Here is a 17,238-nt window from a genome sequence, read left to right as displayed (position 1 = left end):
CAGAGAGCCTGCATTATTGCCCAGGAATGGGCCGACTCACTATAGCGTTTTGGATCCTTCCTACAGGGTACAGGAAGCTGTTCAAACAGGAAACAGCACCAGTTTTGAGTTCTGCTGAAGATAAATAATGTGCATGGAATAACACCACCTATTTCTCCGATAGCGCTTACCTCAAACCGCTTCACAATCTAATGTATTTTTAAGAATTGCCAGACTGGATCAGACCAGAGGTCCATCTAGCCCAGTATCCTGTCTCCAACACTGGCCAGGGCCAGATGCTTCAAAGGCAATGAACAGAACAGGGCAATTATCAAGTGATCCATCCCGTCATCCAGTCCCAGCTTCCGGCAGTTGAAGGTTTAGGGACACCCAGGGCAGGGGGTTGCATCCCTGAGCATCTTGGCTAATGGCCATTTATGGACCTATTCTCCAGGAACTTATCTAGTTCTTTTTTGAACCCAGTCATATTTTTGCCTTTACAACATCCCCCTGCAATGAGTTCCACAGGTTAACTATGCATTGTGTGACTATGTTCTTCCTTATGTTTGTATTAAACATGCTGTCTACGCTCACAACACCCCTGTGAGGCAGGGCAGGGCTATTCACCATACTGTACAGATGGGCCACAGAGGCAAAGTGACTTGGCCGAGGTCGCACAAGAAGTTTTGTGGCAGAACAGGGAATTGAAACCGGGTCTCCCATGTCTAGGGCTAGAGTCCTAATAGCTGGAGCATCCTTCCTCTCCTAGCTGCTGGCAACAGGAGACCGGCTGGCAATCCTGGATCCAAAAAAGGCCTCTTTATTAACAGGCCAGGTGCACCACGGGGTGAGTCAGATTCCTACCGATAGTCAGCCGGCCCTGGTGTCTCATTCCTGACCCAGAAGGGCCAGGCTCCGCCACCATTCACTCCTTGGCCTCCACTGAGATTGACAATCCCAGTTGTGACGGTGGGGACATCAGCCCAGAAAGAACTGGAATGAGCCTCGCCCCTATCCTCCCAACCCCCCTAATTTCATACGGCCACCAGCCATCCCACGGCTCAGTCGCAACCAACCCGTGTTGGATTTGAACTGCTGACCTAGGCACTCCTGCCCTTTCTTATAGCAACAGGAAAATTCTTCGTCAGCAGTTGAACTAATGACAGCCAGAAGAAGGAAGCAAAGCTGACAGTTCATCCTCCACTTTGCACCAGTGACTGAGCTAAGCAGAAAGAATTGGCCCGGAAACCTTTTCCTGCGGCATCTGCAACCCAAAGCCTGTGCCATAGGGCTAGCCCGGTGTTCTCAACGTCACCTGACTGGGACCCCTATCCAGCTGGGACGGAGTCAGGACCCACCCCCAGCCCTGCGGGAAGGCCAGGGTGGTCACAAGCCCCCCAAGCACCACAGAGCTACAGCGTCGTACCTGTACCCCACCCTCCTGGAGAAATGCAGGCAGGCCTCCTTCAGGTGGGCCTCGAAGTTCGCCAAGAGGAAGTTCCCGCCACACTCGGGGCACACGTGAGGGGGCCGGTTTTTGTGCATCCGTTGATGAGCGTTAAAGCTGCAGGGATTGGGCATCATCATGGGGCAGGTCGTGCACACCTGGGGGGGAAGCAAGCACAGGTAACGTGAGCGTCCATCGCACGGCACCTCCGGCCGCCACCGACTTCACTAGGTTGTGCAAGAGCAACACACTGGCCATGTGTCCCCTTCCCTCCCGGCTCTATTCAGAGCCCCGGGAAAAACCTGGGAACACCTAACCAAGCCCAGCATACGGTATAAAGAAGTGGTGGGTGCATGGTTGAATTAGGCCTGGCACAAGTTTTGATTTTGCCAAGTGGGGGGCTGTTTTTAAACTGTTTTCCAACCCAGCCCAGACAGAGAAGGGTTAGTATCATGGTAGCGCCTAGAGCAGGGGTGGCCAACCTGAGCCGGAGAAGGAGCCAGAATCTACCGATGTACATTGCCAAAGAGCCACAGTAATATGTCAGCAGCTCCCCCTTCAGCTTCCCACCCACCCCCTGATCCCAGTGCCTCCCACCAGGCAGCCCCACCGATCAGCCCCTCCCCTTTCCTCCCAATCAGCTGTTTCATGGCGTGCAGGAGGCTCTGGGGGGGGGGGGGGGAGAAGAGTGAGGGCATGGCAGGCTCAGAGGAGGGGTTGGGGCCTGTGGCAGAGCCAGGGGGCTGAGCAGTGAGCACCCCCCGGCACACTGGAAAGTTGGTGCCTGTAGCTCCAGCCCCGCAGTCGGTGCCTATACAAGGAGCCACATATTAACTTCTGAAGAGCCGCATGTGGCTCCAGCTGAGATCAGGGCCCCACGGCACGAGATGCCATATAAACTCACACGGTCAGGTTGAGAAAAGGCCCTGCTAGTTACTGTCGCTAGGTGCTCAATAGCTTTGTATCCAACCCCGGTAACGGAATCCATGCCCCAAAGAGTGTATGAGTAAACGGAAAACAGACACCGGGTAGGAGGGGAAACCGAGGCCCAGAGACTTGTCCATGGTCATTCAACAGAGCCAGGAAAAGAATCCTCGTCTGCAATACACATTAATACGCAACAGTCAGCGTGAACCAGAACAGCCCAAAGCCAGCTCCGGCCAGGTTGCTTGGAGGGCAACGCTTAGCAAGGGCCAGGTATGTCAGTTGCGTCGGCGCTGCAGCACTGCTCCAGTGACTTGTATCCCGTGGGCGGCTGCTGCTTGTACTGACTTGCTTCCTGACGGCTGCTAGGAGAACACAAAGCGTGGAAGAAAAGCGCCTTTTTCTGCTTCTCAAAAGTCTAAATAAAAACAACCAGGTGGAAGATGCCGGTTCAACGTAAGCCAGAGCGGTCTCACTCTGCAGCGCATCTTCCATCCAAACTGGTTCCAGAAACACCCCCTCTTTTCTGTCATTGTACTAGAATCAATGGGGGGGGGGGACTGGATCCTAGCGGTAGAGCCGCAGGTCTTTGTACGTGCCAGAGCCGCGGTTGGTCGGCATGTGCCGAAGGCCAAGCTTAGGGGAGCTGCAGTCGTTAAGAGGGAAGCAGAAGCAAGGCCGAGGATTTCAGGAGGCGGAGGGGGCCACAGGAAGGGTGGGAGGAAGGAGCTGTGGGAGGAGAAGCCAAGGTCGACAGCTGGAGCCAGTGCATGGAAGAAGAAAGGAGGAGTGAGGAGTGAGTGCAGGAGCCCAAGGACAGAAAAGCTTGAATTAACCCTTTCAACGGTGACGGCTCCCCGTGACTCTGTAAAGCGCTTTGATTTAAAGGGTGCTGCATAAATCCACAGCCTAGAGCCAGCTGCCATATACCTCCTCTCTGTCCTCTCTGGGCCCCCGGCATTGCTTCCCCCAGGGACCTCGCCCTATAATTACTCAGGCTTGGGGCCAACGTACTAGGAGGAGTCCTTCGAGTACAGTTTAGTAGCGAGCAATTACCAGGGAGCAATGGACTGGACAAGAGAAAGCAGCCAAGACTAGTTCCAAACAGCCTAGGAGTTTCGGGCTCGGCGCGGTTTGTTGTAGGTTGGCTGGCGAGTCTCTCTCTCTCTCTCAACAATGGAGGAAAGGGATTGCAACACCGTGTAGCTGGGACAGACTCTCAGAACTCAAGGGGCCCCCATCGGCACTCCATCGCTGAGTCCAGGCTCGCATGCTTGGGAGAGCACTTTGCAGGACACACCAGTCCTGGCTTTTCCTAAAAGCGACCGGTGGGGGAGGGGGAGGGAGGGGAGAGGAGGCACGTGTGTCTGAAGAGCACCCTTATTTAGATTTGGCAACCAAGGCTGCAATTAGATCAAGCTTCCAGAGCTATGTGCGCATTCACTCCAGCTCTGTCCGATCCTAGGAGTTACTGAAGCAGAGAAAACTTTGCTGACAAATTAAGGCAGCACAAGAGATAAAAACAACAAAGGAAAAGCAAACAGGAGGGGGTGGGGTGGGAGACGGGCCAGTCATAACCAGATCTGGGCATCTGAGTTCAGACATCAAGGACATAACACAGGGAAAGAAGGACAATACAGTAGCTGTACAATTCGAATGGCCTCTTGTTAATTCACTTTGCCAGTGCAGAGTTAAGGTTGCCTGATGGTATCTTGTGCCCTTCCAGAACATTTGAGTTCAGCTCAACTTCCAAAAGCCAGGAAATAAAGAGGTACAGTACATGCCATCCCCGCAACATCACCTTAACTCTGCCCCCTGGGGGGCTGGCAATTGCCCCTGGAAATCCTTTGGTAAGGGTGACACAGTAATAAGGGGACACGAGGAAGATGTGTAAGTCGTGTCAGTAGCAATACATGGCGCTTTCCTGCCATGGCGATTGGTAGACGTGGTCTATGGGGTCAAGGAGGGGTAAGTGTAAGTCCGGTGCTAATTGGAATCCGGAGGTAAAGTTGAAGAGGGCGTAAGAGGGGGTTACGGCCTTGTACAGTTCAACCATTGTGGTCTTGCACCTCTGGAGCGGACTTGGTGCACACCGGATCTAAACATGTTTTGCATTAGGCCTGGTCTACACTGAAGCATTCTATTATCACAGCTGTGCCAGCCAGGGGTGTGAGAAAACCCACGCTCCTGCCCAACGCCACTACGCTGGCAAACAACCTCCCTCCCATGCAGGCAGAAGAGCATTCCGTCACCGCAGCAGGCTGATGGGGCTATGCCAACAGTGTCCAGACATGCCCGTAGGTGTTCGATGCCACTCCTGTGCTCAAATGCCCTATTATCCAAGTGTTCTGCAAGGCACAGGGCTAGGATGTGTGTTGGCCATCGCGCAGAGAGGACAGAGTTACCGTCTCCTTTAACTCTAGTTCCTGCTTTTCAGACGTTTGAGTTGAGCTGAACTCGATGTCCTGGAAAGGCACAAGGTGCCACCGGGCACCCTTAACTCTGCGGGACCGACGCTACTCGGCAGTGAATTCTTTTTCTGAACCAGAAAGAGCTGTTCTTTGCCGGAGACGGGATTAGTGGAGGGAGGTGTGATTATCAGGTGGGTTTGAAGGTAAGGTGCTGCCATGCTAGGCAAAGGACGTGATGTGATTCTTAAAGGGTCCTTCCCTCTCCTGTGCATTTTGTTGTAGTGCGGTGGTGAGTGTGGCCCTGCAGGGAAATGTCTGGAGGGTGCGGTTGTTGACAGGGCAGGGAGAGAAAGCACAGGTCTGGGTTATTTCACAAGGGGTTGAAAGTTTCATTCCACGTGGGTTACCGTAACTAAGCATTCGCGAGTTGGCTGGTGTGCATCTCCCTGTCTCAGCCTCTTCCTCACCAGAGCATATTTCCCCTCTCCCCTATGCTCCTTTATCTATCTCTCTACCTTCAGCTTAAAGCAGATCTGGTTGTAGGCTGTGCTCTGGCTGGCTAAGGAGCGTGACCGTCCAATCTGTGACATGCCCAGTGTCCACTCTCAGCAGCTGTAGAAGCCGGGGGCATGCTCCATCCCTCCCATAGCTGCTAGCCGCACTCGCCCATTTACCTCTTCTCAGACACTTTCAAAGGGCACCTCAGCCCAACAGCCTGGAAGAGGAATCTGCTCGCCACAGCCCCGACAGACACCCCAAGAATCTGGCCCCACATCTTGGCAGACACTGATGACAAACTGTGGGGCGTGCTCTGGCGGATTGTTGGGGGGTGGGGGCACGGCCAAGCAGCCACACCAGGCGGCCCGTGGCAGGGACACTACAGAGGGCAGGGAAGGAGCACCACCTCCACCCCGACTCAGCTCAGTGGGCCACACAACCCAGAGGAAGTGCTAAAACTTTGGGGGTCCTAAGCAAGTACATTTCCCCTCCCCCCAAAAAACATTGACAGCCCAAGCCCCCCACTGGCCAGGGCTGACAGCTCGAGTCCCCTGCCAGCCCAAGCTGGCTGAAGCCCGAAGATCACATAAAATCATGGAATCAGTGACCAACTGGAGCCATACACAACAACAAAAAGGGGGCCCCTTTGGGCTGCTCAGACCCTACACAATTGCTTATTCTGCTTATGCCTAGCACCGGCACCGCCTTGGTTGTGCAGTAACAGGGGGGTGGAGCACAGACAGATTCCGTTAATGGTGGGGGTGGTGGGGGGTTACTGGAGAAGATTGCACACCACTGTTCTAGCTGACTTTAGCCTTGAAAAGGCCTCGCTCCCTCCTGGGGCAGACAGACACCAAGTCCTTGCGCGGCTAGCCCCGCCCGCTGCTATTGAATGTTAGCTTAATCATGCAAGCGTATGTCGACCCACCTCCGGCTGCAGTATCCACCCTCCCCTCCCCCCAAGAGCCTTCACCTGTCCTACAAAGGCACCGCATCCATGCTACTCCTCGCTAACAACCCCTGTGCCCCAAGGAGTTTTCCAGACCCTTTGGGAATCTCTCCATCAGACCCACACAGCCTTTGTAACACAGCGAGGGCCCAGAAGCCCAGCCTTGCCCATGTTCCGCATGCTATCCGTAACGCCAGCTGTGGGAGAGAGCTCTGCATCGGCACTTCAGGGCAGCACCTGTTCTCCAAGTACGCGATCGCTTCCCTGCGGAACACTTTGCACGAGTCACATTAAGACACCGGGCTGGAAATTGTATCAGCTGAGAAAGTGGTGCCACACCGGTGCCCAGCATTCGTTTCAAAGGCCTGCTGAGGGCAGGACTCGACCTCGCGGTCTGGGAGTACAACTGGGGTTGAAGCACCGGAGCACATCGCCCGGAGCTACTCCATGACTGACGTCCGATACGCATGCCTCCCCAGCGCCCGTCCGGGTCCCTCCGGAGGTGAGTCCGTGTGGGTCGACCCGGGCTTGCGGAATTCCCTGCAGTACACTTTGCGTGAGCTGTGCACGGGCGTCATACACAGCGTTGCAATATTCAGAGCAGCAGTACGTTCAAGACACTAACAGGGCCTTCTAACGTCGCTGGGATACTAGAGGCTACTTTCCAAACAGTGTAAAAGAATCCCATTCTAACAGGCAGAAATAGCTCGAACCCCCAATTGATGAGGATGGCTGGGGGGTCACTGACTAGAGCACCCCTCCCGGAACTCTGCCATCAGCTAATATGGAGATATACCTATCTCATAGAACTGGAAGGGACCTTGAAAGGTCATTGAATCCAGTCCCCTGCCTTCACAGCAGGACCAAGTACCATCCCTTCCCCCCGATCCCTAAATGGCCCTCTCAAGGATTGAACTCACAACCCTGGGTTTAGCAGGCCAATGCTCAAACCACTGAGCTATCCCTCCCCGCTATGCTTATTCACACTCACGCACATTTCCACATCCTCCCCCTAATCCCCACATACACAAACATCAGTTTGGATCTGTTCTCTACGTCCAAATTCTCAGGTCAATAACTTTCTTAATATTGTGTCCCAATAGGGTGATGGGTAAAGTAAATGCCAAGTGACACACACAGTAAGATACCCAGACATGTGCAAACAAGTGTTACAAGAACCAGCAGGATTTGTACCATGCTGTTTATCAGAGGGCTGTATCTCAGGAACCCCTTATTCAAACAGCCCCAAGTTTGGACCACTATCCCCAATCTGCATCCTCATGAAACACAGCAAATTCCAAGCCCATTTCAGTGAGCAGGAGGATTTTAGAGCCAACAGCCAACCTTTAACAGAGAGGAATGCTCATCCTTAACTACAGCCTGGTGATATCTGAATTTAAACAATCATCTGGCTGTAACAGTGCTCGGAAGTAAACAAACAGTGAAGGTGGAACAGTAAATTCCTTGCACAGGAAGGAAGCCAATGAGCTTAATAATTTGAAAGGACAAAGTTAAGGTGGACAGAATTTGTAGGTCCCCCATGGGACTCTGGATACCAAGGTAGGAATAAACTGTATTCAAGCTCATTCCGCCTTTTAAAAATCAATCTATACTCCGCTTTAATACTGAGAGACTGCTGGATGTTGTCATGCCGAGAGAACCAGGATGTGTTAGCAGCAAACGGGAAGTAGACGGGATCTCAGCCCTAGCTCTCAAGCAGGGAGCTAATACCTCCAGGTTCCTCCACCGACTTAACGATGATTAGCGCCAACAAACCAGGAAGCAGCAACCGGATCAAGACTCTAGCAAGAACCCTAATCTTTTATTAGCATCTTTATTTAATTCTGCCCCGCCCCCCAGATTTAAATAATATACAGATGCCTATTACAAGGCCCTGGGTGCCTTAGCACATAATCAATACTACAGGGGAATGCCACAGAGCCATTCATAGGCCTAAGGCCAGAAGAGACCACTCTGATCATCTCATCAGCCCTCCTGTATAATGCAGGCCACAGAACTTCCCTGAATTCATTCCTCTTTGAACTAGAGATCATTTTGATTAACCATCCAACCACGATTTAAAAATTGCCAGTGACGGAGAATCCACCCCACTCGGAACACCACCGAATTAAACCTTAGATCTGGTGGTTCCAAGAAATTCCCCACTTCCCAAGTGATAATACAAAGAAACGTGTTTTTTAAAAGTGTAACAGAGGATTAATTACTTGTTAATTGCTAACTTTCCACGAAAGCGACAGAAGCCAGGGAAATTGTCTGGTATCTCTGAAATATACATATGGATTGAAAGGGACCAGGTATAAGTGGGTTACATAGAACTGAATGGGCAAGTTCATGCTCTTCTCTAACAAGACGGATACTGGGAGCACTAACTCTTTTGGAAACTGCATATCTATGTGCAGAGTCAGCAGACCCTGAACTGTAGTGACAGGGCAGAGAGACCCCCAGTCAATTTAAGATCATTCCCTTTCAAATAGTTTTTCAAGGTTTCGCCAGTTCAGTTGTAGACTTCCCGGCTTTCCCTGGGGACCATCCCCCAGGCTAACAGATCCGGTTGTCTGAGACTACCTTTCCTGCACCACTCTCAGCAATCTTCCTCACCCTCTGCTCCTTGCACTCTTCAAGCTTTGCACATGCTTACACCCCATATTTCACTAAGTGCAGCACATTTCATCTCCCAGGTCAATTCCTTCTCCTTTACAATAAGGTTATTCGACCCAAAAGCGGGCTACCAGAACGTGTCAACGAGTCATATGGGAGTCAGCGCCCTTGGCTCCAGTCCTATGCGGCTGGCCAGGCTGGCTCCATGACGACGGGGGCAAGCCGGGCCAAATTTGAGAGGCACTGTGACTCCATGTACCAGGTGGCGATGCCACTTCCATAAATTCGGCCTGGTCGTCCCGCCAGGGGAGCTAGGCCAAACCAGAGTGGTGATGCGACACCAGAGCCCAGCCAGACGCGCAGTCCTGGAGCTGCAGTAGCTGCCGCTATGGTATGCACTGTGTACTTACTACATTGACGTGTCTATTCAATATTGTGGGTAAGATGTTTCGTAAACCAGATATTGTTTGCACTGAAGCTGTTTACTGGGTCGCAACAGGCCACCAAGGTTTACAAACTGGTCCTGAGCCCCAAAAGGTCAAGAGCCGCTGCTCTACAACAGACTGGTTTCCTGCAACAGAAGCTGCCTCTGTGAATAGAAATTTTGCAAATAGCGGCTGCATGATACAGGAAGTAATCAGGTCCGAGGCAGTACAGAGAGAGCTGCTAACATATACCCAACGCCTTTCATCTCAGGATCTCGAATGCCTCTACCTGTGGGTAAATAGCCTCATTCGGCAGAGGAAGAATCTGAAACAGGGGGGAAGGACTTGCCTGAGGTCACACAGTGAACCCATAGCAAAGCTGTGAGTAGAATCCAGGTCTCCCGCCCGCTATGCTCCCTGTCTCACCATTAGACATGCTGCCTCCCTCAGGAAAGAGCTAGGACGCCTGGTAGCTCTGCAAAAAGAGAGGCGGCCTCTGGCAGGAGGTCGAAGGTGTTCTACCTACCGTGCTGGTGATTGTTCCCGCGGTCACAGCCTGCTGGAAGTGCGCAGCGAGCCCGGCTTTGTCCTTGCATTGCTCCTTGCACTCCAGACACCGGAAGCAGTTATAGCTAGTTTGCTCCGAGCTGCCGCTCAGGGGAAGGATGGGTTGGTCCTGAGCCCCATTAGCTGTCGCCATGGCATCCTGAGGCACCCCGGCCACTTTGCCAGCAGTGAGGGAGGTCACTGACACTATGGGGGTGATGTCCGGCTGGCCAATCATTTGATCCAGAGCAATAGGTCTCATGACCAAGTGGGAGCACTGCATCACCAGGCCTTTGTCCTTGTGCTCCCGGGCATGGAGGAGCAAGCTGCACTTGTTGAAGAAGACCAGGCGCTTGGTGCAGTGGTTGCAGGTCACTTCGATGCGCATGCTGCGCCGGTCGTAGTGCCGAGCCAGGCTCTTCTCCAGGGCGAAGGAGTCCCCGCACTCCAAGCAGCGATACCCGAAGGGCGGGAGAGTCAGGCTGGACTCTGCCGGAGGATTCAGGTTGGGTTTGTAGGTTGGCAAGAGGTTTTTACTGTTCAGGATCTTGTTGAAAGCCTCCACGAGGCTGGACTGGCTCCTGGAAATGACCGTGCCGGCAATGGTGGGCGAAGGCTTCTGCGGCTGCACCATCACCACCGTGGTGCCGTTGACCTTCTGGTTGGCCGTGGTGGTGACAGTGGTGGTCTGGGTCACCGTGCTGACGTTGGTTCTGGTGTCGGCTTTGGGGAGGGTCTGCGGCACCAGGTTGATAATGTTCTTTGTCACGGCCTTGCCCGGCAGCACCACGGATTTCTGCTGGGCCACGCTGGCGGCGATCAGCATGGCGCTGCTGGCGTTCTGGATGGTGGTGACGGGCAGAACAGTCCCTTTGATTTTGGTGCCGTTGCCCAGCTGGACACTGACAATTTTGGGCCCTTCTATGACTTTCAGGGGGCTGGAGAGCTCCATTTTCTTTTTGGGCACCTCCAGCACGCTCTCCTCTTTCACCACTGCAGCTGGGAGCACGGAGTCCTCGGTGGCGGCCTCCTGAGAACCTGGCTCCGAAGGCAGCTTGGCAGCTCCCGGCTCCGAATCAGAGGAGACTCTGGTCACCGTCCGGGTGATGCTGCCAGAAGACGTCTTGATGGTTTTAATCCGCACTTTGAGAGGTCGCGAGGAACTGGAAGAGGGGGAGTCATTGCTGCCGTCTTCATCCTCCTCCTCTTCCTCCTCGCCGCTTGACATGCTCTGCGGGGGTTTCTCTAGAGCCTCCTGCTCTTCCTTGAGGGGGATGCTCCCCAGTGGCTTGGGGGAGCCAAGGGGTCCAGGGCTTCCCTCTGCCAGTGGGGAAGGTTTGAAGAACGGCTCCTGAGGGCTGGTGGGCGAGTTTTTCACTTCGGGGAGGTTGCTGGTGCTGCTGTCAAGGTTTGGATCTGAGCTGGGCCAGGACGTGACGGGGGAATCATCCGTGGAGTAGCGGACGGTGACCGACTTCAGGTGCCCCAAGGGGCTGTCACGCAGGGCTGCAGCCAAACCCTTAGGGCTGGCCCCATGGTCCAGCTCCTCCGAGTCGGACTCCTCTTTTTTGATCATGGGGATGGTGGCAGGGGAGCCGTTCATGCCCCCCGCCTGACTGGTTTCAAAGGACTGCGGGAAAGCCGGCGGGAGGGTCTCGGTGCTCTCTCCAGCTGGCTCTTTGCAGTCTGGCGACGGGGCAGGAGATGGGGTGGGGGATGGGGAGAGAGAGGGCACAGAGAGGGCTTTCTCTTTCTGTTTGCCCTCCCGGGGCCTGTCAATCAGATCCGCAGAGTTCTCCTCATGGGGATCGGGGCTGAAGTGGGAAAAGATGTCCATGGGTTTTGCCCCTTTCTCCTTTGATGTCCAGCACTCTCCGTTGGATGATGCCACTGCTTCCCCTGGCCTGGAGGTGGGGGACCTGGGCATCTCGGGGGCACCAAAGCCATTCTGCAGCAGGCGGGGCCCGAGGCCATGCCCATCTTTGCCACGGCCGTCCAAGGGGTCGAGCTGCTCAGGGCAGACAGTGTTCTTCACTATCACGCTGACGGCGGTGATGTCCGCGTGGGGGAGGACATGTTCAGGGGCCACGGGCTCCCCGGGGACCTGCTTGATGTGAGCCTCAGCCTCCTCATGGCCAGAATGGATGGCCTCATTGGTGTCGATGTCCGGAATATCGAAAGCTGCCAAGAGGTCATCGAAATCCGGGGTCTTCATGTCACCCATGGTGAAGAATCCGGCAGAGTCTAAGAAAAGGAAGACAAAGGATTTAATATCACAGGGCAGGGAACATTCTGACCATGCTGGCATCACAGAGCAGCAGGCCATGCACAGGACCAGAAGCTCGGACATTGTAACCCCAGCTCTGTCGGTCTATCTCAGGTTCTGGCCCGTCACCCTACGGGCCTTAGCGTATTTATCCTCACAACCCCTGGGTGCATGTCTCCACTGCAGTCCCATAGCAGCTCACAGACATACACACGCTAGCCTTAACCTAGCTAGCTAGGGTCATGCAGCAGTGACGCTGTGTAATGACGAGTAATTGTGAGTAATTACCCAGGGGGTTCCAGGTGGGTACACTCCTCGCCAAAGCCCACGCCGCCGGGGCTTCGCTACTCCGGGACCCGAGCTAGCTTCAATCTAACCAGCTTGGGTACGTCTACACGAGCTGCAGTCACACCCTAGGACTGCCATAGAGATGTAACCTTTTTGACTCACCCCACGTCATACAGGAGGCCTGTGGCAGGGTGGGGAATTGAACCGGGTTCTCCCAAGTCCCAGGCCAGTGCCCTAATCCCTAAGCCATCCTTGCTGTCTAGTCCCAGCTCTGACCCCCTTGGGCATACATCACTTTGCCCCTCCCTGCTGCCGTTTACTGCATCTTCTTCTGTAAAATGGGAATAAGCACCTCACACCGGAGTCACAAGGGTTTGTTCGCTGTGAGAACATGGATTCATAGAGCTCATAATGACCATGGTGGCACCAAGGATACGTCTCCAAAAACCCTGTTATCCCACTCTTCACAAATCTAGTGTCACATCAGGCGCTTGGATGCTACTAAGACGTGCCCGTCGGAATGCCCATGGGATCTGAAAAATTCTTTACTGCCTCTTGGAACACAGCCAAAGTTCTCTGTGGACAGCTGGGGGAAACTTTAGTCAAAACCCCAATTTTTTCTATCGAAAAAGCAGTTTTGATGTAAAATTTTCAACCTGCCCAAAATATCAGAATGAAACAAATCTGCCCATCTCTCTCCATCATAAAGGGGCCATCCTGATATTCTATGATTGCCCTGCTTACACCAGGACTGAATGCGACTTATGATTTTGAAACCTGCAGAAAGACTGACAATAGGAAAGGATCCAATTTACGCCCCAAAGAGTGGATTATCTGAAACACATACATAGGCCAACTTCTAGCAGTACCCTTCAGATAACCCACTGGAATATTGTGCTATAAACCACATCTAACCCCTTTGCTCCATCAGGAACTTCAGTAGGGTGACCAGATGTTCCGATTTTATACGGACAGTCCCAATTTTGGGGTCTTTTTCTTATATAGGCTCCTATTACCCCTCACCCCTGTCCCGATTTTTCACACTTGCTGTCTGGTCACCCTAAGCTTCCGAAATATTCATCATGACGTTTACTAGAAGAATTGCCCCTTTGATGTCATCGATTTGTAGGAATAAGTGGCAAAATATCTGGCAAACACCAAAACTCTTAAAAAACCCAATTCTAAGATGACACATGAAAGATCTTCCATGATTGGGCCAATATTTCAGCAGCTGTATTTCCCCTGCCTCATTAATGCTTGTTCACAACCTTGTAAGAGTTCTATGAGTAGCTGGGCTTTTCACCCTCATCTTAACTGTGACGCTTCCAGGAGTTGGTATTTTAACTCGCAGGCTTCTTTAGCTACATGGACGTGTCAGGTCAACACAGCTACCTCACTCAGGGGCGTGACAAATCCACACCCTGAGGGGTGTTAAGCCCACCTAAATCCCCCTGTAGCAGCACTAGGTGAATAGAAAACCACTGACCTAGCTACTGCCTCTCAGAGAGGTGGATTGCCTATACTGATGGGAGCATTCCATCAACGTAGATAATCACAGAATATCAGGTCCCTCAGGAGGTCATCTAGTCCAACCCGCTGCTCAAAGCAGGATCAATCCCTAACTAAATCCCCAAGTCTCTAAATGGCCCCCTCACGGATTGAACTCACAATCCTGGGTTTAGCAGGCCATTGCTCAAACCACTGAGCTATCCCTCCCCCCACTATAGTGTTTCCAAGTGCAGACAAGCCCTCTGACTATCTGTAAGCAGCACATTGTTCTGAGTCCCCACAAACACATATGTGAGCAAAACCATTCTGTCTCGCTACGTTTATTTGGGGAAGGACAGGACAAGTTTCTAAGAAGAGCTCTTGTTCGGCTGAATACTGATGTTCTGTTTTAAAATTGGCGCACACGTGCATGTGGTCTACACGACCGGTGGGAAGCAACAGCTCCTCTGTGGCAGAGGGGATCAGTGAGGGAGCGGGCTCTCAAAGCACACCAAGGAAAAACGTCCTAAATAAGAAATGACAGCATGTTTTCACAGATGGCAAAGTCACATCATGCAAAGAACGCAGCTACAGCGCACACACACCCTGGCCTGGTCTGGTTCCGTTATTGGGGCTCTGCACAAAACAGATTGCGGAATGATATTAACCTAGATTAAGGCTGCAGCCGTTCCAAACTTTTGTAGAACGGTGGTTCTCAACCAGGGGCATGCGTACTCTGGGGTTACTCAGAGTACTTCCAAGGGGTACATTAACACCTTAATATTTGCCTAGTTTTCCACCAGGCTACCTAAAAAGCACCAGCAAAGTCAGTACAAACTACAATTTCATACAGACAATGACTTGTCTATACTGCTCTATATACCATATGCTGACATGTAAGTACAATATTTATGTTCCAATTGATTTTATAATTCTATGGTAAAAACGAGAAAGTCAGCAATTATTCAGTAACAGTGCGGCTGTGACATTTGTGTATTTTTATGTCTGATTTTGTAAGCAAGTCGTTTTTAAGTGAGGTGAAACTTGGGGCTACACGAGACTAATCAGACTCCTCAAAGGGGTACAGTTGTCTGGGAAGGTTGAGAGCCACTGATCATAGAATATCAGGATTGGAAGGGATCTCAGGAGGTTATCTAGTCCAACCCCTTGCTCAAAGCAGGACCAATCCCCAATTATTTTTTTTTTTTGGTTTTTGCCCCAGATCCCTAAATGGCCCCCTCAAGGACTGAACTCACAACCCTTCATTTAGCAGGCCAATGCTCAAACCACTGAGCTATCCCTCCCCCCAGTGTAGAAAGGCACCGCAAACAGTCCTGTGTGATGGCACCAAACCAAAGACATGGTCTTTATGGTGAAGGCATGCGGCTAACTGTAGCAGGTCACTGTCTCTGCACTAGCATAAGGCATTTCCATGGGCCACTCTAGCTGCAGCTATATTGACCTGCAGTGGTCTAAGAACATGATTAAGAATGACAGACACTGTGGAAGTAAATGTTTTAACATGGTTCAGGTGGCCAGCACATATGGGGTCAAATGGGGGTAAGAAACCTAGTTCTGAGTCTTAGCTAAACCTGTTTTCATACATGGTTTGGTCTCATTCGTGTCCTCAAGACCTCATTAGAAACCTGTTTCACGATGACTGAGCATAAGCAGGGTTTTAAAACCCACTAGGAAAGCCACTGTAGACAGCTTAACAAGTAGGTTTAGTCTAGTTATATTTTTAACCCTCACAATAGGTCATTCCAAGGGGGATCTCTGTTCAGTCGATTGACCACCACCAGAGACATCCCCACGCTGCACCAATGTCATCTATCGTACCATGCGGGTGAGCGTCTCAGTGGTACTCTTCCAGTGCCGAGCCAAATAGCTCTGCCCTGCAAAACAGACACTAAGTGTGGCTACACTGCAATTAGACACCCCTGGAGGGTCTGTGTCAGCCCACACGGGCTCATGGGGCTCAGGCTAAGGCAGAGGGGGGCAAACTACGGCCCACAGGACCATCCTGCCCGGCCCTTGAGCTCCTGACCAGGAAGGCTAGCCCCTGGCCCCTCCCCCGCTGCCCCCCCCCTCCCCTGCAGCCACGCTGCCGGGCAGGCAGTGCTCTGGGGTTGCGCGCTTCTGCCAAGCAGCACGGCTGGCTCTGTCCGGGCGGCGCGGCTGCCAGACATGCTGCTCTGAGTGCTATGGTAAGGGGGCTGGGGGTCCCCGGGGGCAGTCAGGGGACAGGGGCAGTTGTATGAGGCAGAGGTTCTGGGGGGCGGACGGGGGGGTTGGATAAGCGTGGGAGTCCCGGGGGGGCCTGTCAGAGTGCGGGGGTGTGGACAGGGGTCAGAGCAGTCAGGGGACTGGGAGCAGGGGGGGTTGGATAGGAGGTGGGGTCCCGGGGGCAGTTAGGGGTGGGGGTGTCCTGGGAGAGGGCAGTCAGGAGACAAGGGGGGGGGTGTTGGATGGGTTGGGGGATCTCAGGGGGGCAGTCAGGGGGCAGGAAGTGGGAGGGGGCGGATAGGGGGCAGGGGCCAGGCTGTTTGGGGAGGCACAGCCTTCCCGACCCAGTCCTCCATACAGTTTTGCAACCCCAATGTGGCCCTCGGGCCAAAAAAGTTTGTCCACGCCTGGGCTAAGGGCTGGTGATGTAGGTGTAGACGTGAGCTCTGGGACCCTCCCACCTCACACGGTCCCAGAGCCCAAGCCCAAATGGCTACAATTAAGCATTTAAACAGTTCCTTAGCCCAAGCCAGCTGGCACGGGTCAGCCATGTGTATATAATTGCAATGCAGACATACGCTAGAAGGGAGGCTAGTGTGGCAAACAGAATTTGTTCAGAGTCCTCATTACACTTGAAAGGGGAGAGCGCGCAAAACGTTGTCTACCAGATTGGGAAGGGTTTCGATAGGAGGAAAGGAAACGGCTGGGAGGCACAAGGGGATAAGTGATACAGAGAATGGGCTGAAATTACAAAAGGGAAAATTTAAGTGACACTGAGACCTATTAAGGCTCTGGCGTCATATCCCAAGGGAAGAGGAGCCTTGTCTGCGGAGACGTTTAAAAGCAGATTTGATAGAAGAGCGACTAGAAGATACCGGAGGGAATGATCCTGGGCTGGACACCCGAGTAGGAAAAGAGGGGATTTTATTAGCAATAGAAGATACCTCCACTACGATTAAACCCTGTCCTACACAAACAAGTTTCAAGAGACCACATGATGTTCCTCTAGCCATGACTAGCGACAATGCAGAGATGTCATAAGTGATGTGGGAGGAGAGGCTCCATTAGACCTCTCAGCAGAAGGGATATGTTAAAAAGAAGTGGGATTTCAAAGAGCCGGGACAGAGGACCTCTGTATGTTATGCTCAGCTCCATCATTTGCCATCTGTTTT

General features: G+C 52.7%; 1 protein-coding gene across 2 annotated transcripts in view; it reads right to left on the bottom strand.

Annotated features, from left to right (window-relative positions):
* The window catches only part of ZNF687 (zinc finger protein 687), a 48,560-nt gene that overhangs the window by 8,406 nt on the left and 22,916 nt on the right, over positions 1-17,238 (bottom strand). For both annotated transcript variants that reach the window (XM_034756438.1, XM_034756439.1), the window contains exons 2-3: positions 9,779-12,042; positions 1,406-1,584 (exon numbers count right to left, since the gene is read on the bottom strand). In XM_034756438.1, coding sequence (XP_034612329.1) covers positions 1,406-1,584; positions 9,779-12,022 — 2,423 coding nt within the window. In that variant the 5' untranslated portion in view covers positions 12,023-12,042. The remainder of the gene's footprint in view (positions 1-1,405; positions 1,585-9,778; positions 12,043-17,238) is intronic.

Source organism: Trachemys scripta, chromosome 24 (genome assembly GCF_013100865.1).
Source record: "Trachemys scripta elegans isolate TJP31775 chromosome 24, CAS_Tse_1.0, whole genome shotgun sequence".
NCBI classification, from domain to species: Eukaryota; Metazoa; Chordata; order Testudines; family Emydidae; genus Trachemys; species Trachemys scripta.
The sequence above is the reverse complement of the archived record's forward strand: the minus strand, read 5'-3'. Positions and strand labels throughout refer to the sequence as shown.